Source organism: Acinonyx jubatus, chromosome B1 (genome assembly GCF_027475565.1).
Source record: "Acinonyx jubatus isolate Ajub_Pintada_27869175 chromosome B1, VMU_Ajub_asm_v1.0, whole genome shotgun sequence".
Classification (NCBI taxonomy): domain Eukaryota; kingdom Metazoa; phylum Chordata; class Mammalia; order Carnivora; family Felidae; genus Acinonyx; species Acinonyx jubatus.
The window spans coordinates 67,555,870-67,582,797 of record NC_069382.1 but is presented as its reverse complement, the minus strand read 5'-3'; the positions used below and the strand labels follow the sequence as shown (position 1 = coordinate 67,582,797).

Below are 26,928 nucleotides of genomic sequence, written 5' to 3'. Positions count from 1 at the left end.
ATTATCCCTCTTACTGCTTATAACCCTCCTAGTGGATATAAAGTATTGTCTCATTGTGGTTTTGATTTGTATTTCCCTGATGGTTAATGATGTTGAGAATCTTTTTATGTGCTTATTGGCCATTTATATATCTCCTTTGGAGAAATATCTATTCAGATCCTTTGTCTCTTTTTTAATCTGGTTGTCTTTTTATTATTAGAGATGAGTTTATTATATATGCTTGATACAAGTCCCTTATGAGATATATGATTTGCAAATATTTTCTCCCATTCCATGAGTTATCTTTTCACTTTCTTGATGGCATCCCTTGAAGATAAAAGGTTTTTATTTTGTTGAAGTATAGTTTACCTATTTTCTCTTTTGTTGCTTGTGGTTTTGGTATCATAGCAAAGAAACCTTTGTCTAATCCAGGGTCACAAAGATTTATACCCATATTTAAAAAAAAATTATAGTATGAGCTCTCACATTTGGGTCTTTGAAGCTTTTTGAGTTAACTTTTGTATCACCATAATCTTAATCTTTTAACTTTGTATTTTTAAATAATTTTACACTTACAGAAGCATTGTAAAGATAACAGAGTTCCCATATACCCTTTGCCCAGCTTAACTCCTTACAAAAGCATAGTATAATTATCAAAACTAAGAAATTGATATTGATGTAATACTATTAACTAAACTACTGACTCTATTTGGATTTTATTATTCTGTTCCAGGATCCAATCCAGGACACCACGTTGCTTTTAGTTGTCATGTCTCCTTAGTCTACCTCAATGTGATAGTTCCTCTGTCTTTTCTTGTCTTTCATACTTTTGATATGTACTAGCCAGGCATTTTGTAGAATGTTCCTCAATCTGAATTTGTCTGACTTCTCATAATTACACTGAGGTTATAGATTTTGGGGGAAGTATGACACATAGGTGAAGAGCTCTTCTTATCTTATCAGGGAGTATGTTTTACCAACATATTTTATTGCCAGTAATGTTAAACTTGATCATTTGGTTAAAGGGTCTGCTATATTTCTCCACTGTAAAAGTAATATTTTTCCCTTTCATGCTCTACCTGTGGGAAGCTAGTAACTAATTGCAACTTACACTCAGAAGCAGAGAAGCAAATAATCTGTGGCTGTATCACCATAATCTTTTATACTTTGACTTTTTCTGTTAAAATTATAGGCCAAGTGGAATTCATTTTGATAGGAAGAAAAAGGTACACTTTTTTCCCAAATGACTGTCTCCCTATCTTTGATGATTTAGTGAGTAACCATCTCTTCTCCCTGATTAGAAATGGCATCTTTATCAGACATCAAATCCTGAACTCTTTATTCTTTTCCTTTGATTATTCTATCCCTTCTCCTATAACAGACTTTTAATTATTATAGCTCCAAATACAAGTTTTTATATTTTTCAGGGCTATTCCCAAGGGAGGATTCTCTGTCCCCTTTTTTTTTTTTTTTTTATAATGGGAAAAATTATGAAGAAGAGTACCGGAGAAGAGAGACTGAAATTGAAGATACAGGTCAAAGGGAAGGCCTCAGATGGAGGGATGTCCCTACAAGTATGGGAGGGATAAGCCTCATCATCCAGGTGGAAGGATTAATCTAAGTGAAGGGAAACGACATCTATTATAACCTAAGAGAATGAACAAAGAGTAGATACAAATACAGATTACATTAGAAGTTGTTGCCAAGGAAATAGGGAAATTCCCACCTAATTGCTTCTATCTTTCTATGATGTTTGGTGTGTTAGAGTATCTGCTTCAGATAAGGGGGGGAGGAGGTAGAGTTGAAGTTTTTAGGACAACAGAGGTTTAAAGAAAATTATTGCAGATAAATCTTTGCACACCTCTGTTTATTTCTATTTTCTAACTTAAAGTATAGGTACATTTTTGAGGCTCTCAGAAGATACTGCCATATGGGAGAGTTAATTTTTTAAAAGGCTGACCATAAAACCTAGTTTGCCTGCATTGTCCCAGCATAATTAATACTGCCCCTTGTTACTCTCACAAGTATCCAGTTGATAAATTATATGGTCATCCTATTTATAGGTTAGGCTTGATATGAGCTATATTGAAAAATTAGTTTATTAGATACTTCTAAAATATTATAGTTTGAAAACATTACTTTAATGAGGAGAAACTAACTAAATTGTTCACCTGGGGCACCTGGATGCCTCAGTCAGTTAAGCATCCAACTGCGGCTTAGGCTCAGGTCATGATCTCTCAGTTCATGTATTCAAGCCCCACGTTGGTCTCTCTGCTGACAGCTCAGAGCCTGGAGCCTGCTTCCAATTCTGTGTCTCCCTCTCTCTCTGCCCCAACCCCACTTGTGCTGTGTCTCTCTCTGTCTCTCAAAAATAAACAAACGTTAAGAAGAAAATTTTAATTGTTCGTCTAGGAAATAGTATAGTGTGTTTCAGTACATGCACAACTAATGGCTCAACAACATAGACCTAACTATTAATTGAATGCGGTACTGATATGGTCAGATTATGAACACAGATTTCCAAATATAAGACATCATATGGAATCATACAATTTTAAATCAAAAAGTTACCTTAATCATCTCATGCCAGTCAGAGTGGCTAAAATGAACAAATCAGGAGACTATAGATGCTGGAGAGGATGTAGAGAAATGGGAACCCTCTTGCACTGTTGGTGGGAATGCAAACTGGTGCAGCCACTCTGGAAAACAGTGTGGAGGTTCCTCAAAAAATTAAAAATAGATCAACCCTATGACCCAGCAATAGCACTGCTAGGAATTTACCCAAGGGATACAGGAGTGCTGATGCATAGGGGCACTTGTACCCCAATGTTTATAGCAGCACTCTCAATAATAGCCAAATTATGGAAAGAGCCTAAATGTCCATCAACTGATGAACGGATAAAGAAATTGTGGTTTATATACACAATGGAATAGTACTTGGCAATGAGAAAGAATGAAATCTGGCCTTTTGTAGCAACGTGGATGGAACTGGAGAGTATTATGCTAAGTGAAATAAGTCATACAGAGAAAGACAGATACCATATGTTTTCACTCTTACGTGGATCCTGAGACACTTAACAGAAGACCATGGGGGAGGGGAAAGGGGAAAAAAAAAGTTAGGGAGGGAGCCAAACCATAAGAGACTCTTAAAAACTGAGAATAAACTGAGGGTTGATGGGGGGGGGGGGGCAGAAAAGTGGGTGATGGGCATTGAGGAGGGTACCTGTTGGGATGAGCACTGCGTGTTGTATGGAAACAAATTTGACAATAAATTTCATGTTAAAAAAATAAAAATCATCGTCTAGTGACCCTTTCGTTTTTTGGATGAGGAAACTGAAATCTAGAAAGGTTAAGTGATTTGTTTAAGGTTTTAGGGCTAATTAATAGAAAATTTAACAAAAACCAGATCTGATTCCCAATCTTAGAAATTTTTTCTCTTAAAAAATGTTTTTTTCAGCCTATTCCTGAGGAAAGCTAATTGAAAAAGAAATAATAATGTTCATAATTTTCATGCAGCATATCAGTGCTTTCATGCCTTAAAAATTAAGAAAAGTTATCTACCTCTGTGTGGTACAAGATGGTCTTCAACTTCTGTTGTACCTCGAATTACTACCCACTATACTATTTATCCCCGGGATAAAGACAAGCGATGGGAAGGTAAGTAATAATTTCTGTAGAAGAGTCGAGGCTTTTCTAGATACTTTGTATCGTTTTGTGGAGAGAAATATTTTTCATGATAGTATAAAATCATCTAATAATATTTCATAGCTTTACCAACACTATCACTTACTGATATTGAGATAAGCAAATATCTGCTAAGTTTATAGTAGTAAATCCCAAAGGCGAAAGTTGGCTTCTAGAAGCTAAAGTAAGATCTACACTGGAAAAGAACCTAACAGAACGTCCAATTAATACAGTAATATACTTAGTATAATTTTCATGCAAAGCAGAGGGGCAATTTCTATAAGTAATGCTTAGTACAGTATAGTATTTGTAACCCAGTATGTGATTTTTATCAGATCATGTTCATCGCAGAATTTTCATGTATTTTTTTAAACATTTTTTCCTTCCAGGAGTGAACATGGAGAGGTTTGCGGAAGAAGCAGATGTAGTTATCGTTGGCGCAGGCCCCGCAGGACTCTCTGCAGCAGTCCGTCTAAAGCAGCTGGCTACTAAACATGAAAAGGACATCCGTGTGTGTCTCGTAGAGAAAGCTGCTCAAATAGGAGCTCATACTCTCTCAGGGGCCTGCCTGGATCCACGTGCTTTTGAAGAATTATTCCCAGACTGGAAGGAGAAGGGAGTATGAAAAATTGGTTTTTATACAAAGCATAATCTTTATTCTATCTCTATTTCCAAATTATAGAATATGGAAAACCCTTTTCACATAATTCTACCTCTTAGAGGATTATTATAGATAGGTATTTTTTTTACTTAAAAAGAATGAAAAAAATTGAGTCCTATCAGATTTTGAGGGTATTTCCTAACTTGTTCCATAGGTGTTTATATCATTGTTCTTATTAAAGCTTTCTGTCAATTTCCTGGAACAGTGCAATATGTAAAGCCAAAGAGGATAGTCTAACCAAATGGTCTAAAGAAAGAAATTAATATGGCCTCTCATAACCTAAGCAGAAAAGGCACTGGTATGATACGTAGAGAACTGTGTTAGTTTTACTGCTTTCATAATTTGTAGGACCTTGGTTAAAATCTTACACTTTACATGTCTTAGTTTTTTCTTCTATAAGATGGGTTATGTTATATCTGCCAACATTAGAATATTCACTACCTGTGAATATGCTTTGTAAAGGTCAAAAATTATATGATTTCTGTATTATTTCTGTATGGAGTAAATTGAATTCCAAAAATTTCATCTATGTTTTTCTTTCTAAAACACCAAGCTCAGGGCACTGGGGTGACTCACTCAGTCAGTTAAGTGTCTGACTTGGGCTCAGGATGGTGAGTTCAAGCCCCACATCGGCCTGCTATCTGCGCAAAGCCCACTTTGGATCCTCTGTTTCCCTCACTGTCTGCCCGTCCCTCGCTCTCGCACACTCTCCTGATCTCTCTCTCAAAAATAAACACTAAAGAAAAGACTTTAAAATAAAAGACCAAGCTCCTTTAAACTAGAAATACTTTAGTTATACCTAATTAACTTCCTTTTTACAATATTGTATCAAAAATAGATCTCATTGAATTGCTATAGTATCAATTATATTAGAAAAAGATTTTCTAAGCCCAACTGAGCAGATACAATCCATTACATACATGTTAATTGTCTGTATCCAAAGGAAAAATAAAACTTCTCTTCTGTTTTCATCAAGCAGGAAGTTACAACTTGGAGCAAGCACCTAGGCTAACCTCCCACAGAGAGAGGGAGACAGGAAGCCATGTCCAAGATGTCTCCAAGCCCCCCCCCCAACAAAGACATTTCTGGGATGTAAAACTGGCTTATTTAGGTTCTAAAAAGATTCCTAAACATCTCAAAGAGACAAAGAGGATTTATAGTTCCAAGTTTTCTAAAGGAAATGATGAAAGAAAAGTGAGGAAAGTAGTTCACTTTCCCTTTGACAGTTTTTTTTTATTATTTCTATTTATCATTACAAATATGAACTAAAAATTTCCTTCTTTTTCCTTCTTTTGTTTTCAGGCTCCACTTAACACTCCCGTAACAGAAGACAGATTTGGAATTTTAACGGAGAAATACAGAATTCCAGTGCCAATTCTTCCAGGTAAGGTATGATAAATATTTGTAGTATCTTAGAATTCCATACATGGAAGGAACTACATTTCATCTGGTGAAATCCCTTCCTCTTACAGATGAGAAAAACTGAGGCCCAGAGATTTGAAGGACTTACCCAAAGTTATATAGCTAACTTGTAGTAAAACAAGAATAGAACCTGGTTCTTTGTCTTTTAGTCTAGAACAATTGAGATAGCCTTGTAAGCCACTCAGAATTTTAATTTAGTGTTGTAATGTTGTTTTTATTTTAGTGATTAGAATTTTTGCCAAAATTGTAGAAAATAAATGAAATTATGACCATTAGATAATGTGTATATTTACACAGAAATTATACATTGATTAGAATTTTTTAAATGTTTTATTTATTTTTTGGAAGAGAGAGCACAAGTGGGGAAGGGGCAGAGAGAGAGGGGGACAGAGGACCCGAAGCAGGCTCTGTGCTGACAGAAGTAAGCCCAATATGGGGCTCAAACTCATGAACCGTGAGATCATGACCTGAGCCAAAGTCGGCCACTCAACTAACTGAGCCACCCAGGCACCCCTATATTGATTAGAATTTTTAAGTTAAGCATTTGTGTATTTTATTTAGATATTTTATTCATAAAATGTCAGACTGATAAGCATATATTTGTAGGTCTTCCAATGAATAATCATGGCAATTACATTGTCCGCTTGGGACATTTAGTAAGCTGGATGGGAGAACAAGCAGAAGCCCTTGGTGTTGAAGTATACCCTGGTTATGCTGCTGCTGAGGTTTGTACAGCTTTATTTTGGTTTTAATATTTATAAGAATCTCTTTTCTTTTGAATATAAACCAAGGATAGTACAAATGTAAAGAAATAGATATTTTAGAAAAGCCATGGAATTTCAGAATTGTAAGATTAGAAGGAATCGTGAAAAGATCTAATCCAAGGAGTACTTGAATTCCTTATTTTGTACCTTCATCAAGTGATTGTCTAATTTACAATTGAACACCATCAGGAGTGAAATAATCTCTATCTGATGTTTGGATTGTTGATAATACTCTCTTGTATTGAATAGAAATATATCTTCTGTTTCACACCATAGAACAAATCTGTGCCCTCTTCCAAGGACAGTTTTCCAATTATAATTATGCCCTCCTCTCTTCTTCCTCACTTTCACTCTGGTGTTTTTTCTTTCCTAGGTTAAATATTCTCAGTTCTTTCAACCATAATGTTACATAGTTTGAGTTCCTTCGGTATTCCTCAGTGCCCTGAGATTCTTCCCTTTTTATCCTCTTTATAAAGTGGCACCCCAAAGGAAAAAACTGCTTCAAGAGAAGAGCTGTTGCCTTCTTCATTCTGGAATCTGTTCTGTTTCTCTCAAAATAACTCTTTTGGCAAACATACCATACTATTGATTCGCACTGAGTGTTATTGGGGAAATGATTAAAAATAAAATCCTTTACTGGGGCTCCTGTGTAGCTCAGTTGGTTAAGCCTCTGACTCTTGATTTCTGCTCCAGTCATGATCTCAAAGTTTGTAAGCTCGAGCCCCACGTCAGGCTCTGCGATCACAGTACAGAGCCTGCCTGGGATTCTCTCTCTCCCCCTCTCTCTGCTCCTTCCCTACTCACGCTCTCTATCTTTCAAAATAAATAAAAATAGATAGATAGATAGATAGATAGATAGATAAAATAAAATCTCCTACAAATCCAGAAAAATCTGTATAAGTTATAAAAAAAGTTTTATTTAATGACCATTAAACCAAGACTGCAATGCATGTCACAGGCAGTCTGCTAGGGAGATTGCCAAAACAGAAAGAAATATCATTCTCTCACATAGCCACACAGATACAATCCATTACATATAGTTTAAGTGTCTTTATCCAGAGGAAAAATAAAATTTCTTGTATCGTTTTGACAAGCAGAAAGTTAAAACTTAGAACCAAGCACCTAGCCCAGACTCCCACAGAGACAGGGAAATAGGACACCATTCTCCATGGTGTTCACATTTCAAATATGTCTCTATATTTGGAGAAACACGTTTCTGAGATGCAGATCTGGCAGGAGTCTTAAATAAGACTTTTAAAAACATTCCTATATCTCAGAGAGACATAGAAAGGGTTTACAGCTAAGTTTTCTAAAGGAAAGAATTGGAAGAATCGGCAGAAGGGGGAGGGGAGTTCTTTTGTTTTCGGCCTCAGGGAAAATTGAAAAAAAAATTTTTTTAAGTTTTTTTATTCAGAGAGAGAAAATGAGCTGGGGAGGGGCAGAGAGAGAAGGGGACAGAGGATCCAAAGCCAGCTCTGTGCTGACAGCAGAGAGCCCGATGCAGGACTTGAATTCACGAGCGAAGCTGTGAGATCATGACCTGAGCCAAAGTCAGACACGTAACTGACTGAGCCACCCAAGTGCCCCTCAAAAATTTTTTAAATTTGTTTTTACCCTTACAATGTGTAAGTCAAATAAAACATGTAAGTCCCTGTATTATAATTGGTGCTATACTAATTTTTGTTTTCCCAGCTCATATATATGCATTTGGGTTTTTAGACCCAAATGTGGGGTTTTACATTTTCCTGATTAAAATATTCTTGACTGGGATCAGTGTAAAAGTCACACTTTGTAGAATCTATGATTTTTACTTTTTGTGAACAGACACACACATATACACATAGTCTCTTACACTTTTCTTCTTTTCCTCAGTCCGTTAAAGATCATCATCAATAGATTAATGATCTGTTTGTTGGGTTTCTTTGTACTCTGAGTCAGACTTCAGTTCTAGTTCAAAGCCACATTCTACAGTTGATTCATTTTTAGGGTAAGAAATAAAATATTTATATGTTTTTCTTTTCATATCCATTGCTGCTAATCCTTGTTTCATCTTTTCACACCTGTGCTTTGTGTGTGATTCTAGTGTACGTTTTGTACTTCCTTTCTCAAGAGCATTTTTCCCCATAGGGGAATCGGAAGCCAAGTAAGGGTTACAGAGGATTGATTGCTATTTCTCATCCTCAGAATTACCCTTTTGACCAGTTTTTGCCAATCCTTCTTGCTCCAGAAATAAACTTTGATCACCTTTGGGCTGTCTTGAGCCTCTTTCTGTTTTGTTTTGTGGTTTCATTTTCTTTGGTGTTTTGTTTTGTTTTGTTTTGGTGGGGGAGGGGGTCTTAGCTCATTTGGAACAGAGGCTTTCCTGACACTATTGTCTTCCCACCCACACTGATGGTCTTCATTTGTTACAGGCCCTGATTTCAGGTTCTGTATACGTGTTTTTGATATCTGATCTCTTCAGAGAGCTTTTTGTTTATTGTTACTGGTTTCTTTAGTGACCTCTGTAGTAGCTTACCACTTTTCTTCAAAAAGTTGTGGCATTTCTTTCATTTCCAACTGTTAGAGCTGTGTTCTTTTATACGCTAGAAGGGAGTATCTTTAAAACATGTGTCTTTTTTTTTTTTTGCCTAAATGTTTTAAAGCCTTTATTTCTGTAATCTAGAGAACATGCTCACTTTCTTAAAAATCTAAGACTGTTTATTGTTTCTTTTCAAGGTGGTTGTGAATCCTAGGTGATAACAAAATATGTTTTCATTTTAGGTCCTTTTTCATGAAGATGGTAGTGTAAAGGGGATTGCCACTAACGATGTAGGGATACAAAAGGATGGTGCCCCAAAGGTAAACATCTTAACAGTTATGAGCTTAACAAACTGACAAACAAAACAAAGAGAATCAACTTAAATGCAATAATTTAGTTTTGTTACAGAGTGTATGCTAATAGTGTGTGTTAGAATATGATTAATGTGGAATTTTTCTCTTGTTAAAAAATACAGAAGCATTTTTGAACTAAAAAATGACTTAGACAAGTCGATATAATGTGTTTAAGAATACTTTTTTAAAGAGAAAAACATGACTCATACAAATATAAAACAAACATGTGACAGATTTTATTTTACTCATTAATAAATGACAGACTCAGTGAGCAGTTCAAGGAGAATTCAAAAAACATACCCATGTATAGGTCATCAGTAAACTGCATTGCCACTTCCACAATTTTCATTTCTATGGACAAGAGTCATTTGTATTACTATCAGTCATGTTGATAGAGTCTTTGACATGATTTTAATATCTTTTGGTAAATATTAAACTGATTGCTTTCCTTTCATTCAGATATAATCCTGGTTGGTTTTCAGGTTTTTATAACTTTTATTTTTGAATTTGCAAAGAAAAGCTCTAAGGGGATGGATCCATAAGATTCCCTGGAAAGGACAAGGAAAAAAAACATGTTGCTTTCCTGTAACAATAGGACAAAACACAAATTAACATCTCCATAAATTAATTTGTCAATTCATATTTATGTGTTTATTGTCTTAATTTCTCAACTAGATCATAAGCTCCATGAGGGCAGAGATCATGGAGGGTTACTCCAGTACCTACCGTATAGTACCAGGTAATATCAGGTCCTCAATAAATATTTGTTAATTTGGAATTTATCCTTCCGTCTGCCATTCTTGAACAGAATTGGGAATCTCGTATTGAGTCTCCCTGCAGATGTTCCTGTTTCTTACTGCTTCCTGCCTAGAAATAAGCAAATGGCAAAGCTTTGGAGTCTTACCTACTTCATTGTTCTTCTAAGGGTTTGACCAGATTCATCAGAATTATATGAGGTCTGGGACTCAGTGTGTCCTGTACTAGGGCCCAAGAAGTTTTTTGTTTTTGTTTTTGTTTTTGTTTTTAATGCTTATTTTTGAGAGTGCAAGGGAGGGGCAGAGAGAGAGACATAGGATTGGAAGCGGGCTCTGCACTCACAGCACCAGTATTGTAAGAATATATATATATGAGGGTGTATGTTTTATAAACATTGTTTTTGATCACAAATAAACTGGAAACAGAGTTAATGGTTATTATGCATTAGCAGAACAGGTGAATAAGCTATGGTATTTCCACATGGACTACTACTATACAGCCTTTGAAAAGAAAAATTTGAACTGTACAGTGACTTGAAAAGATTTTCATGAAGTAGTATTGAGAAAAGATACAGAACAGTTTGTATTATATGATCTCATTTTTTGTAGAATAAATCAAGAATCGAAAAAATTTGTGTGTATGTATCTCAGAATATGTGTATGCTTATGTATTTGGGTAAAACTGTAAATACTAGATTGTTAATATGGTTTATGGATGAAGTATAATAAAAGGAGGCAGACAAGAACAAAATAAAAAGGTACTGAGTGAGAGTACTTATAGGATGTGTATGCAAGTGTTATATACATGTATGCATTATTATGACACTAGTAAGTATTGCTCAAGAAAAAAAAGTTACCAGTAAGCATGTGAAAGATGTTCAGAATTTCTAGTAACCAAAGAAATTAATTTATTGTTAAATTAATGAGATAATTCTTACCATTCAGACCGAAAATATTTAGCACCAAGTATATTCATGTAAGAAATGCTTTATAATAGTGAAACACACTGGAACGGTGTGATTGTCCCACTATTGAGAATTGTTTAAAAAATTAGGGGACTCTATTCAAGCATTAAAACTGAATGCTATAGGAGGACGCCTGGGTGGCTCAGTCAGTTAACTTTATCAAGACTCTTGATTTCAGCCTAGGCCATGATCTCACAGTTTGTGGGATCGAACCCCACATCACGCTTTGTGCTGACAGCACGGAGCCTGCTTGGGATTCTTTCTCTCCCTTTCTATGCCCCTGCCCCTGCTTGCTCTCTCTCTCCATCAAAATAAATAAATATTTTTTAAAAATGAATGCCTTATTTGGTGTATATTGCCTTAGACAAATCACTAATGTGAAAGCAGTTATAAAACAGTTTGTCAGTGTAAAACTACTATCTGTATGAATGTCTGCACACACACATACATGCAAGCAAAATGAATAGAGAAATATCAGAAAAGATATACTTCATTAGAGACTTTCCTGATTATTCTGTATTCCTTTATTAAGTAACTTTATTGAGTATCTACATCATGGTAGGTGTTAAGTGCAAAATATATAGAGCAAAAAAGAAGTAAAGACTTTAATTGTAGCTCTTTTTCTACTTGGAAAAAAATTTCAGTTTTATAATATACATTGAACAATAGAGGACAAGTATAATTAAAGTGAAAAACAAGTAGCTAAAGAGTATATTTGGTATGATTGTGTTAGAAGGATATAAATAGGCTCTGTATAATTTTTTATTCATGGAATTTTCTGGGATGATTCACAAGAAAATTATTAATAGTGTTTTTTGCTTCAGATGATGGGACTGGAAAATTGAGCAGGGGGAAATGGCTTTGCACTTTTCACTTTATTTTCACTTGGAGAGAATTTTTTTAGCAGGAGCATGCTTTATTTCATTTTTAATTCTTATGCATTCATTCAGGTACTTTGGAAGTTATAAAGAAAAATACAACAGAGACACAGGATATATTATAACATTTTAAATTAGATTCCACTTACAGCAGTACCTAGTTTTATTTCTAGGGTTATGTATTTGTACTGTTTCTTCCATACCTGAATCATGGTTCAATTCAAAACTGACCAGACAACTGATGAATGGATGAAGAAATTGTGGTTTATATACATAGTGGAATACCACTTGGCAATGAGAAAGAATGAAATATGGCCCTTTGTAGCAACGTGGATGCAACTGGAGAGTTGTTATGCTGAGTGAAATAAGTCATACAGAGAAAGACAGATACCATATGTTTTCACACTTATGTGTATCCTGAGAAACTTAACAGAAGACCATGGGGGAGGGGAAGGAAAAAAAAAAAAAAAGGTTAGACAGGGAGGAAGCCAAAACCTAAGAGACTCTTAAAAACTGAGAACAAACTGAGGTTTCATGGGGGGTGGGAGGGAGGGGAGGGGAGGTGATGGGTATTGAGGAGGGCACCTGTTGGGATGAGTGCTGGGTGTTGTATGGAAACCAATTTGACGATAAATTTCATATTAAAAAAAACTGACTAGAATGTGAATATTTTTTAAATTGTCAAATGTTGCAATTTAACGTTTTTGTTTTTTAGACAACATTTGAGCGAGGACTAGAATTACATGCCAAAGTTACAATTTTTGCAGAGGGTTGCCATGGACATCTAGCCAAGCAACTATATAAGAAGTTTGATTTGAGAGCCAACTGTGATCCCCAAACCTATGGAATTGGACTCAAGGAGGTATCCTGATTTGTTTTTTGTAATTTTCATTTTGAAATATGGAATTTAAACTTGTTTGTATTGTTATATAGTTTATAACATTGATATAATTTTATAGTTGTTATATTTTTCCTTGACTTGAGATGTTCATTATGACTAAAAAGATTTCAGATATTTTTTAAGGGGCTAGAAAGCACTGCTAATCAAATTCCATTATTATCTAAATTGTATCTACATGTAATTGTTTTATCAAATGTTGCTTGAAGGGTGCCTGGGTGGCTCATTCGGTTAAGGATCTGACTGTTTCAGCTCAGGTCATGATCTCATAGTTCATGGAATCGAGCCCTGCATTGGGCTCTCCACTGACAGCCTAGAGCCAGCTTGGGATTCTCTCTCTCTGCCCCTTCCCTGCTTGTATTCTCTCTCTCAAAATAAATAACTAAATAAACTTTTTTTAAAAAATGTTGTTTGAAATCAAAGTCTTGAACTTAAATATTTTTTTTAAGTTTATTTATTTGGGGCGAGAGAGGGAGTGAATGGGGGAGGGGCAGAGAGAGAAAGAATCCCAAAGCAGGCTTCACACTGTCAGTGCAGAGCCCAGCGTGGGGCTTGGACTCATAAACTGTGAGATCATGACGTGAGCCAAAATCAAGAGTCAGATGCTCAACCAACTGACCCACCCAGGCACCCCAAAAATACTTGTAGTATTAATTTTTTTCATTATAATGCCATCTGCCCTAATAAGATTTGACCTGATACCCATATGCTGTTTGTAGGGTGACCGCATCTTACAAGAATTGTTTCTTCAAAATTGCACTGTGAAGATAATTTAGTTTGTGAAATACATACTCAGCCGTAGTATATTGATTTGAAACCTAAAATTTAATTAGGTTAAGTATTGTATATATTCTCAGTTTATCCGATCTCTGTTTTCCCAAACCTTGTGCTTATTAGAGTGTAAAAGATTAATTATAACCCTTTTGTTTAATTTTTTTTAGGGTAAAGCTCAGAAAGTTTCAAATTCCATATATAACTAGATTTATTGTGAGTAAAGGCTTAATTGTTTTGGTAGGTTGCAGATAGCACGTAATGTTATCTGATTTTTAAATAATATTTCAGATGGAAATTGTTTAAAATTAAAACTAACCATTCTGAAAATAGATGAGCAATTTTTTTCATTTGGGGGGGTAGTGCAGGAAAGCATAAACTGTATTATTGAAGAATAACATATGTAAAGCAACAGGTCTTAAGTGTACAGCTCAAGTAATTCTTGTAAGGTGAACACACCCATGTAACCACCAGCCAGATCAAGATGCAGAACATTACCAGCACCCCAGAAGTTTTCCTCATCTCTTCAGGGTGTTTCCTATAGACTTCATAACTTTTCTGACCTGTTTCCTTTAGTCCGGTTTATCATGCTGCATTTTGATATAATTTTCTTTGATATGCGAAGTACTTTTTTTGTGTTTCTCAGTGTATTACTTTTTTTTGTGTATTACAGTCTTTGACTTGAAACTTTCATAACTAAGACATAAAACTTGGCATGTTATATATATTGTGGTGATAGAAAATATTTAATACTCTAGGACTTTTTTTTTTTAAGTTATGGATTATTGATGAAAAGAAGTGGAAACCTGGAAGAGTAGATCACACTGTTGGTTGGCCCTTGGACAGACATACTTATGGAGGCTCTTTCCTCTACCATTTAAATGAAGGTGAACCTCTGGTAGCTCTTGGTTTTGTGGTAAGTTACATGCCCAATATGGAAAATTCTGTTAGAGTCATTGGATCATCAGTGTTATGATATCTGCAGCATGTAAAATGCTTTTTACTTTAAAAAAAAAAATGCTTTTCATTTAAAGGTCCCTTTCTAACTTTGTCAGTCTGTAAAGTGCTTGTGGCTATTATTGGCATTAGTCTATAGCTTTTTAAACACTATAAATATACTTTATGTATACTTTAGGAATCATAGCTACTAAATGCCCAACACTATGCTAGATGCTTCACTGAGAATTCTAAGTTTCATAATAATCCTAAGAAGTAGGTGTGTCCTTATTTTACTGACAGGACACTGAAGTCCAAACAAGTTAAACAACTTTCTCAAATACACCCATTAAATGACAAGAGGCAGGATTCACACCTGAGTCTGTGTGACTTCAAAGCCCATTTTCCACTTAGGCATGCTGTCACTAAAAATGAAAGCAGCACTGGGTTTGAATCTATAACTTTTATCTATTTATTTTATTTTTTCAATATATGAAATTTATTGTCAACTTGGTTTCCATACAACACCCAGTGCTCATCCCAAAAGGTGCCCTCCTCAATACCCATCACCCACCCTCCCCTCCCTCCCACCCCCCATCAACCCTGTTTGTTCTCAGTTTTTAAGAGTCTCTTTATGCTTTGGCTCTCTCCCACTCTAACCTCTTTTGTTGTTTTTTTTTTCCTTCCCCTCCCCCATGGTCTTCTGTTAAGTGTCTCAGGATCCACATAAGAGTGAAAACATATGGTATCTGTCTTTCTCTGTATGGCTTATTTCACTTAGCATCACACTCTCCAGTTCCATCCACGTTGCTACAAAGGGCCATATTTCATTCTTTCTTATTGCCACGTAGTACTCCATTGTGTATATAAACCACAGTTTCTTTATCCATTCGTCAGTTGATGGACATTTCAGGTCTTTCCATAATTTGGCTATTGTTGAGAGTGCTGCTATAAACATTGGGGTACAAGTGCCCCTATGCATCAGCACTCCTGTATCCCTTGGGTAAATTCCTAGCAGTGCTATTGCTGGGTCATAGGGTAGGTCTATTTTTAATTTTTTGAGGAACCTCCACACTCTTTTCCAGAGTGGCTGCATCAGTTTGCATTTCCACCAACAGTGCAAGAGGGTTCCCGTTTCTCCACATCCTCTCCAGCATCTATAGTCTCCTGATTTGTTCATTTTGGCCACTCTGACTGGCGTGAGGTGATATCTGAGTGTGGTTTTGATTTGTATTTCCCTGATGAGGAGCGACGTTGGGCATCTTTTCATGTGCCTGTTGGCCATCCGGATGTCTTCTTTAGAGAAGTGTCTATTCATGTTTTCTGCCCATTTCTTCACTGGGTTATTTGTTTTTCGGGTGTGGAGTTTGGTGAGCTCTTTATAGATTTTGGATACTAGCCCTTTGTCCGATATGTCATTTGCAAATATCTTTTCCCATTCCGTTGGTTGCCTTTTAGTTTTGTTGGTTGTTTCCTTTGCTGTGCAGAAGCTTTTTATCTTCATAAGGTCCCAGTAGTTCATTTTTACTTTTAATTCCCTTGCCTTTGGGGATGTGTCAAGTAAGAAATTGCTATGACTGAGGTCAGAGAGGTCTTTTCCTGCTTTCTCCTCTAGGGTTTTGATGGTTTCCTGTCTCACATTCAGGTCCTTAATCCATTTTGAGTTTATTTTTGTGAATGGTGTGAGAAAGTGTGAATGGTCTAGTTTCAGTCTTCTGCATGTTGCTGTCCAGTTCTTCCAGCACCATTTGTTAAAGAGACTGTCTTTTTTCCATTGGATGTTCTTTCCTGCTTTGTCAAAGATTAGTTGGCCATACGTTTGTGTGTCTAGTTCTGGGGTTTCTATTCTATTCCATTGGTCTATGTGTCTGTTTTTGTGCCAATACCATGCTGTCTTGATGATGACAGCTTTGTAGTAGAGGCTAAAGTCTGGGATTGTGATGCCTCCCGCTTTGGTCTTCTTCAAAATTACTTTGGCTATTCGGGGTCTTTTGTGGTTCCATACAAATTTTAGGATTGCTTGTTCTGGCTTCGAGAAGAATGCTGGTGCAATTTTGATTGGGATTGCATTGAATGTGTAGATAGCTTTGGGTAGTATTGACATTTTAATAATATATATTCTTCCAATCCATGAGCACAGAATGTTTTTCCATTTCTTTATATCTTCTTCAATTTCCTTCATAAGCTTTCTATAGTTTTCAGCATACAGATATTTTACATCTTTGGTTAGATTTATCCCTAGGTATTTTATGCTTGGTGCAATTGTGAATGGGATCAGTTTCTTTATTTGTCTTTCTGTTGCTTCATTATTAGTGTATAAGAATGCAACTGATTTCTGTACATTGATTTTGTATCCTGCAACTTTGCTAAATTCATGTATCAGTTCTAGCAGACTTCTGGTGGAGTCTATCAGATTTTCCATGTATAATATCATGTCATCCTCTTCCGTGGACCTCTCTATGCTTGGCTCCAGAGAATCCATTCTGCTAGTCTTCTGGCGATTTTCTGGGTTATTTAGGCAGGTGTAGGTGGAATCCAAGTGATCAACAGGACGCGGTGAGCCCAGCGTCCTCTTACGCCGCCATCTTCTCCTCAAAAAAATCTATAACTTTTAAATGTAAGCATTTTCTCCCTTTTGGCCACTTATGTCTTTGCAGTAAATTACATCTTGAACCTTGCAAGGAATGGAAAAAATAAAGTTACTGCGCCTTGCAGTTGGTCGCAACTTTATAATTTAATGTCATAATTAGACTTGTATGTGATACATTAAATTTTTGCATTACTGGTGTTTTTTGACAGATAGCCAAGTGTTCAGTATATCATTTTTGTATAGTTATTCCAGTGACTTAATTTTTTGAGAGCAAAAAAGTTTTGGGTATTAATTTTAGCGTTTTGATAATGCCTTGTAAAATGTAGCCTCTAATATTTCTTGTCTTCTTTTTTTCTAAGTATGATTACATTCTGTTTCTTCATTTGTGCCTTAGTAGCACCACATATAGTTTATTAGTTTATTACCAGAGTGGGTATTGATACATGAAAAATAATTACAGCTCCTTTCGTAGAAACATAATGTTAGCCACTTACCTACAAATACTTTTCTAATTTGAACTTTTATTTACAGAGCACAAAGATTTATTAACATTATCTACATTTTTAAAGTTTGGCCAAATACAAAGACATGGTATCCTTTTGTTTACCCTTTCTTTTCGAAACAGATTTTATTCAGTTAGGTTTGAGTTACTGCCTATAGTTCTCCAAGTATTATTGAGCACAAGAAACTTAATGCTTTCTCATAAATATTGCTCACACTTTAGTTTGATATAATTTGAAATAAAAATTTCTAAGTATATAAATTTACTAAATTTACATATAAAAATTTTAAGGTTGGTCTAGACTACCAGAATCCGTATCTGAGCCCGTTTAGAGAGTTCCAGAGGTGGAAACACCATCCCAGCATTCGGCCGACATTGGAAGGTGGAAAAAGAATTGCATATGGAGCCAGAGCTCTGAATGAAGGTGGCTTTCAGGTAACAAATTTTTTTATTTATTTCTGTATTATAAAGTAAACATTGAAAATATAATGTAACAAATTTAGATAAAGAATAGAAAATTATAGAAAGAAACTTTTAAGCAGAGCATCTGGTGTTTATAAAACTGTGTCACACCATAGTTTAAATTAAATTACACTGTGAGTTTAGTTTTAAGAATATATTGATTTCTTGAGATAAATTTATAGGCTTCTTGTTGGTTGCTTGGTTTTTAACCTGAAAATTAAAACTATATGATCCAAGATATTTTCCATTACTCCTTAGCAGCAAGGAAACAAAGACAGATTTAGTTTTCCACAAAGGTAATTAATTAATCCCAACTACCTAGTAACAGTCATGCCTTTTAGGTGGCCTCTGTCAAGCTTTTACCCTGAATTGTTCTATTTTAGTATATGTTCAAAATAAATCTTACCAAATGCAGTTAATGTATTAATTATATATAAACAATGAAATAAGCAGTAATAAAAGCTGTTAGTACTATTGTAAAAATATTAAACATGTAAGATGATCTTAAAAATTAGCTCTAAAATCTATACCAAGTGATTTGAAGCAAGTTACATATCTTCTCTGGCTTTGTGGGATCATGTGTAAAATGAAGATGATCCCTTCTGTCTCTAATATTCTAGGAATCTAGAACTATCTTAGAGATTGGACATTTTTTTTTTTAATTCTGTTGTAAAAGTAACAGATAATAGAAAATGGGGGGAGGGGCGCCTGGGTGGCTCAGTTGGTTGAGCATCCAACTGGGCTCAGGTCATGATCTCATGGTTCGGGAGTTTGATCCCTGTGTCGGGCTCTGTCTGACAGCTCAGAACCTGGAGCCTGCTTCAGATTCTGTGTCTCCCTCTCTCTCTGCTCCTTCCCTGCTCACCCTCTGTCTCTCTCTCTCTCTCTCTCTCTCTCTCTCTCTCAAAAATAAATAAATATAAAAAAATTTAAAAAAAAAAGAAAATGGGGGATGAGTAACTTAACCTTTAAAATGAAGTTCTAGGGGCGCCTGGGTGGCTCAGTAGTTGAGCGTCTGACTTCGGCTCAGGTCACAATCTCACAGTCCGTGAGTTCGAGCCCCGCGTCAGGCTCTGGGCTGATGGCTCAGAGCCTGGAGCCTGCTTCCGATTCTGTGTCTCCTTCTCTCTCTGCCCCTCCCCCATTCATGCTCTGTCTCTTTCTGTCTCAAAAATAAAAAAAATTTTTAAAAAAAAGTTAAAAAAAAATAAATAAATAAAATGAAGTTCTAAATAATTTGTTACTGTAACAATAATTCATAAAGTCCAGTAAAATCAGAGCTAAATTATAAATATAATCATTAGAATCTTAAAATAACAGTGTCCCTGTTGCTATGGAATTATTCTCATGAATAATTTTGTTTCTAGAGTAGTAATTCATTTGCAACAAATATTTATTAAGTTGTATTACTATGTTCAAGCCCATTCAGCTCTTTTGCATATTGTCCATAATACCTGTCAATTCATTTTTATAGTATGAAGTTTCCAGTATATTTAATAGCACATCATCAGATTTGTATTTAAAAACATATGACCTTGTGTATTTCAGCCTCTCAGATTATTTTTTTTAGATTGGCGAGAAGAGTTGACCACACACACACACATACATTTTACTTAAATTTTCTGATTTAATTAAAGATTCAGAAACTTTTCCAGTAAAATTTTAAAGAACCTTAAGAAGCAATAATTTGGAAAATTCAATTTTGTTTATTTTGAGCTAACAAATATGGTAAGATTTCCCCACCCCCTTTTTTTTTTTTAATCATACTTATTTTATAACTGGAAGTTTGTACCTTTTAATCCACTTCACATATTTTGCCCTCCCCTCACTTGCCTCCCCTCTGGCAATCACCAGTTTGTTCTCTTTATAAATGAGGTAGTTTCTGTGTACATGACTTTTTATTTCTCTTTTTTTTTAGTCTGTACTAAAACTTACCTTTTCTGGAGAGTTTCCAACCTTGTGGTTTCATGTCCCAGAATACAGCCTTTCCCAGTGCAACTTTTCCTGTCCATAGTTCCTTGACCAGATACCTAGCTGCCAGTAACACTGCCCATACAGTGTAAGATCCTCACAGGATTTAAAAATCCATTTTGCTTGGGGCACCTGGGTGGCTCTGTCAGTTAAGCTTCTGACTTCAGCTCAGGTCATGATCTCACAGTTCATGGGTTCAGGCCCTACGTCAGGCTCTGCACTGACAGTTCAGAGCCTGGAGCCTGCTTCGGATTCTCTCTCTCTCTCTCTCTCTCTCTCTCTCTCTCTCTGCTCCTCCCCCATTTGTGCTCTTTCTCTCTCAAAACTAAACATTTTTTAAAAATTAAAAAAATAAAAATCATTTTGCTTGGACCATAAGATTTTTATTCTTCGCACTTAAGCACCATTTTGGAAGAACTGGCACTAACAATCCATGCCCTTTTATAAATTCACACAGTCTTCTGGTTCTTAAATCAAACTTAGTGTTGGCAAGGCCAAAGTCCTATTTAAGAAAAGTGTCATTATCCAAATTACTGTTAATCTCTTTTCAGCTAGTAATATTCAGCTAGTAATATCCTTTCCCCCTCTTGTCTATTTTGTGATCCTGATTTCAGGCTCTTTTATCTAGGTGGTTCTGATAATTGAATTCGGTCTGAGAACTATAATCATAAATTCGTTCCCTACATGTACTGTGAAAGGATCTGAACCCTGATCTGTCTTATACCAGCATTTCCTCTGCCCTCCAGCTTCTCTTCTCACCACCTCTCCCTCATAGTGAGAATTCTGTAATTGATAGTAGCTGTGGCCACGGATCTTGCAGCTGATGGCACTGGTTTCCCTGTTTATCCTTCTCCCTCTGTGTCCCTTTTGGCACCATCAGCCAAACTCTTACCACCCACCACTTTCTCAACACAGGCTTGTGGCTTACTTTAGGAAGCCCTTAAAGAAGAAAAAATAAAGAAGGAGGAAACTCTGCATTGGTCCTCTCTTCTTTCATTTTCAAACTATAGTTAGAATACATTTTCTCATGCAATCTAATTTAGCCACTACATTGTAGGGTACATATAAGCTTTACTGAGTAACCCAAATAACAGCACTACCTTTTATTACATTGTTTTTCATGAAAAGTATATACTAAGGCCCAGACAACTGTCTTAAAATTTGGTGGTGGGGGGAGCGCCTGGGTGGTTCAGTTGGTTAAGTGTCCAACTTGATTTCAGCTCAGGTCATGATCTCACGGTCTGTGAGACTGAGCCCTGCGTCAGGATCCATGCTGACAGTGCAGATCCTGCTTGAGATTCTCTGTCCCTCTGTCTCTGCCCCTCTCCCCAACTTGTGCTCTCACTCTCTCAAAAAAATAAACTTTATAAATAAATAAATAAATAAATAAATAAATAAATAAATAAATAAATAAAATTTATTTTGGAAATTCAACTTATTCTTAACTTAATTAAAATATATCTTTAAAGTAGTAGCTAATTGTCACGATACCATGATCAGAACCTAAGTTTCCATCTCTAGATATCAAAGTAAAATAAAACAGGGATATAGAGTTAACATCCTTTGTAAATCATGTTACCAAGAATGTATGTAAAAGCAGATTACAATTTCTATAATAGTTGTTTAAGTTTACAGAGTATTTTTAGATGTGGATATGTAAAAATAAAAATGTATGTTAATTTCTGGTTGTAAATCTGTCTCATGTAGGTTAGTCAGGCGGCAGAAGAGGAAGAAGTCCTAGAATAGTAGTAATAGTCTAACCCTCATTCTTAAAAAGGAGGGGGGGGGGGTGGAAACTGCCCTTATTCTGATTTTTTCCTTCAAATTTTTCCCTATAGCTTTAGAAGACTTTAAGAGAATATAATTTGTAATATTGTTCTGCTTGTTTAATTTGAACTAAAAATGCACTTTGAATGTTTCTTTCCTTCAGTCTATACCAAAGCTCACCTTTCCTGGTGGTTTACTAATTGGTTGTAGCCCTGGTTTCATGAATGTTCCCAAGATCAAAGGTTCCCACACAGCAATGAAAAGTGGAATTTTGGCAGCAGAATCTATTTTTAATCAACTAACTGGTGAAAATCTCCAATCAAAGACAATAGGTAAGAAATTCCTATTTAAAGCATAGAAAATTGTCAAGGTCTTCATTGAGATATTAAAAAGAATCTTTTTAGACATACACTTAGTATATAGATAAAGAATGAAAATAAATACAAAAATCTTGAGGTCTTTTTTATGCATATTTCAACCGATATTTAACAGATATATATTGTATCTGTCCCTTTACACAAAGCACTCAAATGTGTGCTGTGTGAAGAAAACTAACCTCAGTAATTAGATTTTTCCAGCAATGTTGTGTTTTATTCAGATCAAAAGTAGAATAGTACCAATGATATCTCACCTACTTAGAAATGATTTCAAGTTTGGGGTGCCTCACTGGCTCAGTTGGTACAGCATGCTGTTCTTGATCTCGGGGTTGTGAGTGCAGAGATTGGTCAAATAAACTTAAAAATTTTTTTTCTTAATTTAAAAGAAGAAATGATTTCAAGTTCGACAGTACTGCATTCTGTTTCATGTATGTAATATACACACTAAGATACCTCACAAATACTGAAGTGTCTTCAATCTGAAAACAGAACAGCTTTGCACACTGCAGAACCCAGGAGCACCTTTTCCTTTGCAGGCTTTGCCTTCTGCGGTGGTGGAGAGGAAGAGTGAACACTGAAACCTCTGTAAACCCTTAATCTATGAAGACCCTTTAATAGTTCTCAATTTTTCTCAAAATAAAAGCCTCAGCTTTCTTACTCTTCTGATTTCATCTCTTTTTACTCTCCATTCCAGCCACACTGGCTTCTTTACTATTCCTGAAACATGCCAAGCATGTTCCCATCTCATGGTCTTTATTCATGGCTAACTCCCTCTCTGCCTTCACCTTTGCTCAAATGTCAAACGCGCATTCATGGTGGCCTTACATTCACCATACCAGTTAATTTGCAACACACACAGAGCACTCCCAACACCGCCCCTCCACACACACACATACACACCCACCCACCCACCCCGTGTTTTTTATATAGTATTCTCCCCCTTTTGGGAAGATACTTATGTATCAACTTTATCTCCTGCCTCTTGCAGAGAATGCTTCAGCAGAGCAGGGACTTTGTTCATTATGAATCCCAAATACTTGGCATATAGTAGCAACTCAACGGATATTTGATAAATAAACCTTATTCCTTAGAATTCCAAATAACAAGTGTTCCTTCAAGTAGAAGTATGAAACCTGATTATGCCTTCAAGTATCTTTGTAGAAATGGAGGCCTAGGATGTGGAAGAGGAAGGAGATAGATAGAACATAGAAAAGGCAAGAAGCTACTTCAAGGAGAACAGAATAGGTAAGGAGTGTAATTGTTGAGCAGTGGAACCTTTTTCCTAATTTTCTTGCCAAGTTATCTTTCCTTATTGGGACCACCAGCCATACTTTCACCTTCTTGACACACAGTACCAGCACATAGATGATACTGAAGCAAGTAGATCACCAAAGACTAGGTTGAGGATGACAGCCTGAGGGAGAGGGAATGGAGCCAGAAGAGGCAACATTGTGACTGGGAAGTGTATAGTCACTATGGAGTTTGTGACAGTTAAGAAGAACCAGTTAAATGCATGCAGCAAGTTTTAGGTATTGTTACAATTTCCTAGGGCTGCCACAATAAAGTACCACAAACCAGGCTGCTTAAAACAACGGGAATTTATTCTGAGTTCTCTAGGCATTGATGGGACCTTACTCTGCTGCCTCTAGTCTTCTCACCCCTCCCAGCTTTCTGATCGGTCCAGACATTCCTTGGCTTGTGGCAGAATAACTCTGATCTCTGCCTCCATCTTCACTTCTCTTCCATGTGCATAAGGACACCAGTCGATGGATGAAGGACCCACTCTATTCCAATATGACCTCAACTAATTACATCTGCAGTGACCTTATTCTGACCCATCCTGAGATCCTGGGGGTTAGGACTTCAAAATAATCTTTTTTTGGGGGGGGGGGGGGGGACACAATTCAACTTGTAAGAGGTGGAAGTGTTTCATTTAATCAGTTATAAAATGCCTCACTTTTATAGTAGCATGAACTTTGTAAGTAACCATTTCAGGTTCATTCAGTTTTGAAATGGATTTTCTGTGCTACTAGTTTAAGAAATCAAATGTCTTACTGCCTGTTAACAACATATATCAAATGGTTATCTTTTTTGGAAGATGCCAACATTTACACAGGAAAGATTCTTCAGATGTGGTCTCACATGACCACCTGTTTAAATTTACTTAAGATTCACTCATCAAGTATTTCAGCAGCAAAATACCTTCATGATAAAGTATTTTATACTCCTTGAGGTGATTTGACACTTAACACTTCACGTTTTTAATAAAAGGACTCCATGTAACTGAGTATGAGGACAATTTGAAGAAATCATGGGTGTGGAAAGAGCTATATTCTGTTAGAAATATAAGACCATCCTGCCATGGAATACTGGGTGTATATGGAGGGATGATTTACACTGGAATCTTTTACTGGATACTTAGAGGAATGGAGCCATGGACTCTAAAACATAAAGGTAATTCCAACATACTTGAGTATGAGTATTAAAATCATTAGCTGCTCATGAATGGGGGGCACCTAGTTGGCTCATTTGGTAGAGCATGTGACTCTTGATCTTGGGGTCATGAGTTCTAGCCCCATGATGGGGGTAGAGCTTACCTTTAAAAAAATTTTTTTTAACCTCATGAATGTAATCCATTAAGTAGTAGAGAAAGTAAATTTAACGTTTTGAACTTGTCTTAGTAGAGAAATAATGAACTCAGTATTTTTAATAGTGTATTGTTACCATAAGAGGGTTAAAGTTTTATTTCTTTGGTAGGGTATTTTCAAGTTTTCATAAAAATGTTTGATAAAGTACTTTTATATTAATGTTTTATTTTTATTAAACATCTTTCTCAAAATGGTTTAAGGTTCTGACTCTGATCAGCTCAAGCCAGCCAAGGACTGCACACCTATTGAGTATCCAAAACCTGATGGACAGATCAGCTTTGACCTTTTGTCATCTGTGGCCCTAAGTGGTACTAATCATGAACATGACCAGCCAGCACATTTAACCTTAAAGGATGACAGTATTCCTGTAAACAGAAATCTGTCAATATATGATGGACCAGAACAGCGATTTTGCCCTGCAGGTCAGTAATGTGATTTCCATCCATTCCTAAAACACAAATATTTGTTTTAACCATGTTGGTAATAGACTTCCATTACCATTGGAAGTCTACCATTTTCACTGCATGGAAATTGTAAATGACCCCCTACATACAGCTTCCTTTAGAAAGCTCATTTTTATGGTTCTTATTCCATCAGTGCTGAAATAATAGGGATTTTTTGGTAAGCCTAATTCAGATGACAATTGTCAAAAAAACTTTTCCCTTTCTATCCTCAGACCAAGATAAGGATTATGGAACATCAAAGAATACCTCTTTCCATGTTCACAGGACTTAAAATCATTTCTGTCATGGCTGCTCCTACACACACATACACAGTATATATACTAAAATACTAGGGTATAGCCACATTCAGCTCAAAGAAATGGTCCCAGACATTAAATTCATCATAAATTCTGTATCCTTTAGTGTGAACTTTCAATGAGAATTGTAATAGGAATTGGGTCTCAAATGATATGGTAGAACAGTATGTAGATATATGAAAATTAGCACATTCTGGAGGGACTAGAATTTGAACATAAGCTCTCTGAGGGCAGGCACCTCAACTGTCTTTTGACTTTACTTTTAAATAATTTCTGTCATCACACTGGTTTTAAACTCTTCAAGGGGGAAGGACTGCATGTAATTTGTCTTTTCAGTTGTAGCACACATATAACATTGGAGCTCAAAAACTACTAAATGTTGTTCCCTTGTTAGTAAGACTAACTCAGCCAATACTGCTGTACCTTCTACTTTTATCTATAATTTTTTTTTTAAATATTAACAACTAGTTGTTTTTATTTTTTTTTTTAACGTTTATTTATTTTTGAGACAGAGACAGAGCATGAACGGGGGAGGGTCAGAGAGAGGGAGACACAGAATCCGAAACAGGCTCCAGGCTGAGCTGTCAGCACAGAGCCCAACGCGGGGCTCGAACTCACAGGCTGTGAGATCATGACCTGAGCCGAAGTCGGCCGCTTAACTGACTGAGCCACCCAGGCGCCCCTTTTATCTATAATTTATACTAACAGCAATGGCACACACCAAGATCTTCATAATATTCTCTATGGGTAAACATTCAGAAAACAAACCTTTAAGGTTCTGTAGCTACTGTTTGCAGGGGTTCAATTTCTACGTTTGAATTTTAAAAGTCAAAATACGCACTTCATAGTATTATTTATTTTTCCTTACAGGAGTTTATGAATTTGTACCTTTGGAACAAGGTGATGGATTTCGGTTACAGATAAATGCTCAGAATTGTGTGCATTGTAAAACATGTGATATTAAAGATCCAAGTCAGAATATTAACTGGGTGGTACCTGAAGGCGGTGGAGGACCTGCTTACAATGGAATGTAAACTGCAACTGATTTCATTTGCAGGCACTTGTGAGAGTTTCTTTAAAATGTATGGCAAGCTAACTAAACATTTAGAAGTCAACAGGTTGTCAAACTATCTTACCACATATTACTGATCAGAATGTTCATAAAATTATCAACGAAATAAAAATTTTATACTTACACCTAAAATTGTCCCATAAAAAATTATGAATACGCCTCTTACATAAAACCTTATCAATGAGGTAGCATCTG

The 26,928-nt window shown here is 36.0% G+C and overlaps 1 protein-coding gene across 2 annotated transcripts in view; it reads left to right on the top strand.

Annotated features, from left to right (window-relative positions):
- ETFDH (electron transfer flavoprotein dehydrogenase) overlaps window positions 1-26,865 on the top strand; it is a 31,741-nt gene extending 4,876 nt beyond the window's left edge. The window contains exons 2-13 of one of the 2 annotated variants that reach the window (XM_015063684.3): window positions 3,496-3,636; window positions 4,053-4,282; window positions 5,627-5,708; window positions 6,353-6,471; window positions 9,271-9,348; window positions 12,695-12,841; window positions 14,424-14,564; window positions 17,968-18,111; window positions 22,040-22,208; window positions 24,525-24,707; window positions 25,102-25,323; window positions 26,532-26,865. In XM_015063684.3, coding sequence (XP_014919170.1) covers window positions 3,496-3,636; window positions 4,053-4,282; window positions 5,627-5,708; window positions 6,353-6,471; window positions 9,271-9,348; window positions 12,695-12,841; window positions 14,424-14,564; window positions 17,968-18,111; window positions 22,040-22,208; window positions 24,525-24,707; window positions 25,102-25,323; window positions 26,532-26,695 — 1,820 coding nt within the window. In that variant the 3' untranslated portion in view covers window positions 26,696-26,865. Of the gene's footprint in view, window positions 1-3,436; window positions 3,637-4,052; window positions 4,283-5,626; window positions 5,709-6,352; window positions 6,472-9,270; window positions 9,349-12,694; window positions 12,842-14,423; window positions 14,565-17,967; window positions 18,112-22,039; window positions 22,209-24,524; window positions 24,708-25,101; window positions 25,324-26,531 lie in introns of both variants that reach the window. The other variant, XM_053216773.1, reaches the window with a different exon arrangement.
- Window positions 26,866-26,928: the final 63 nt, after the last annotated feature.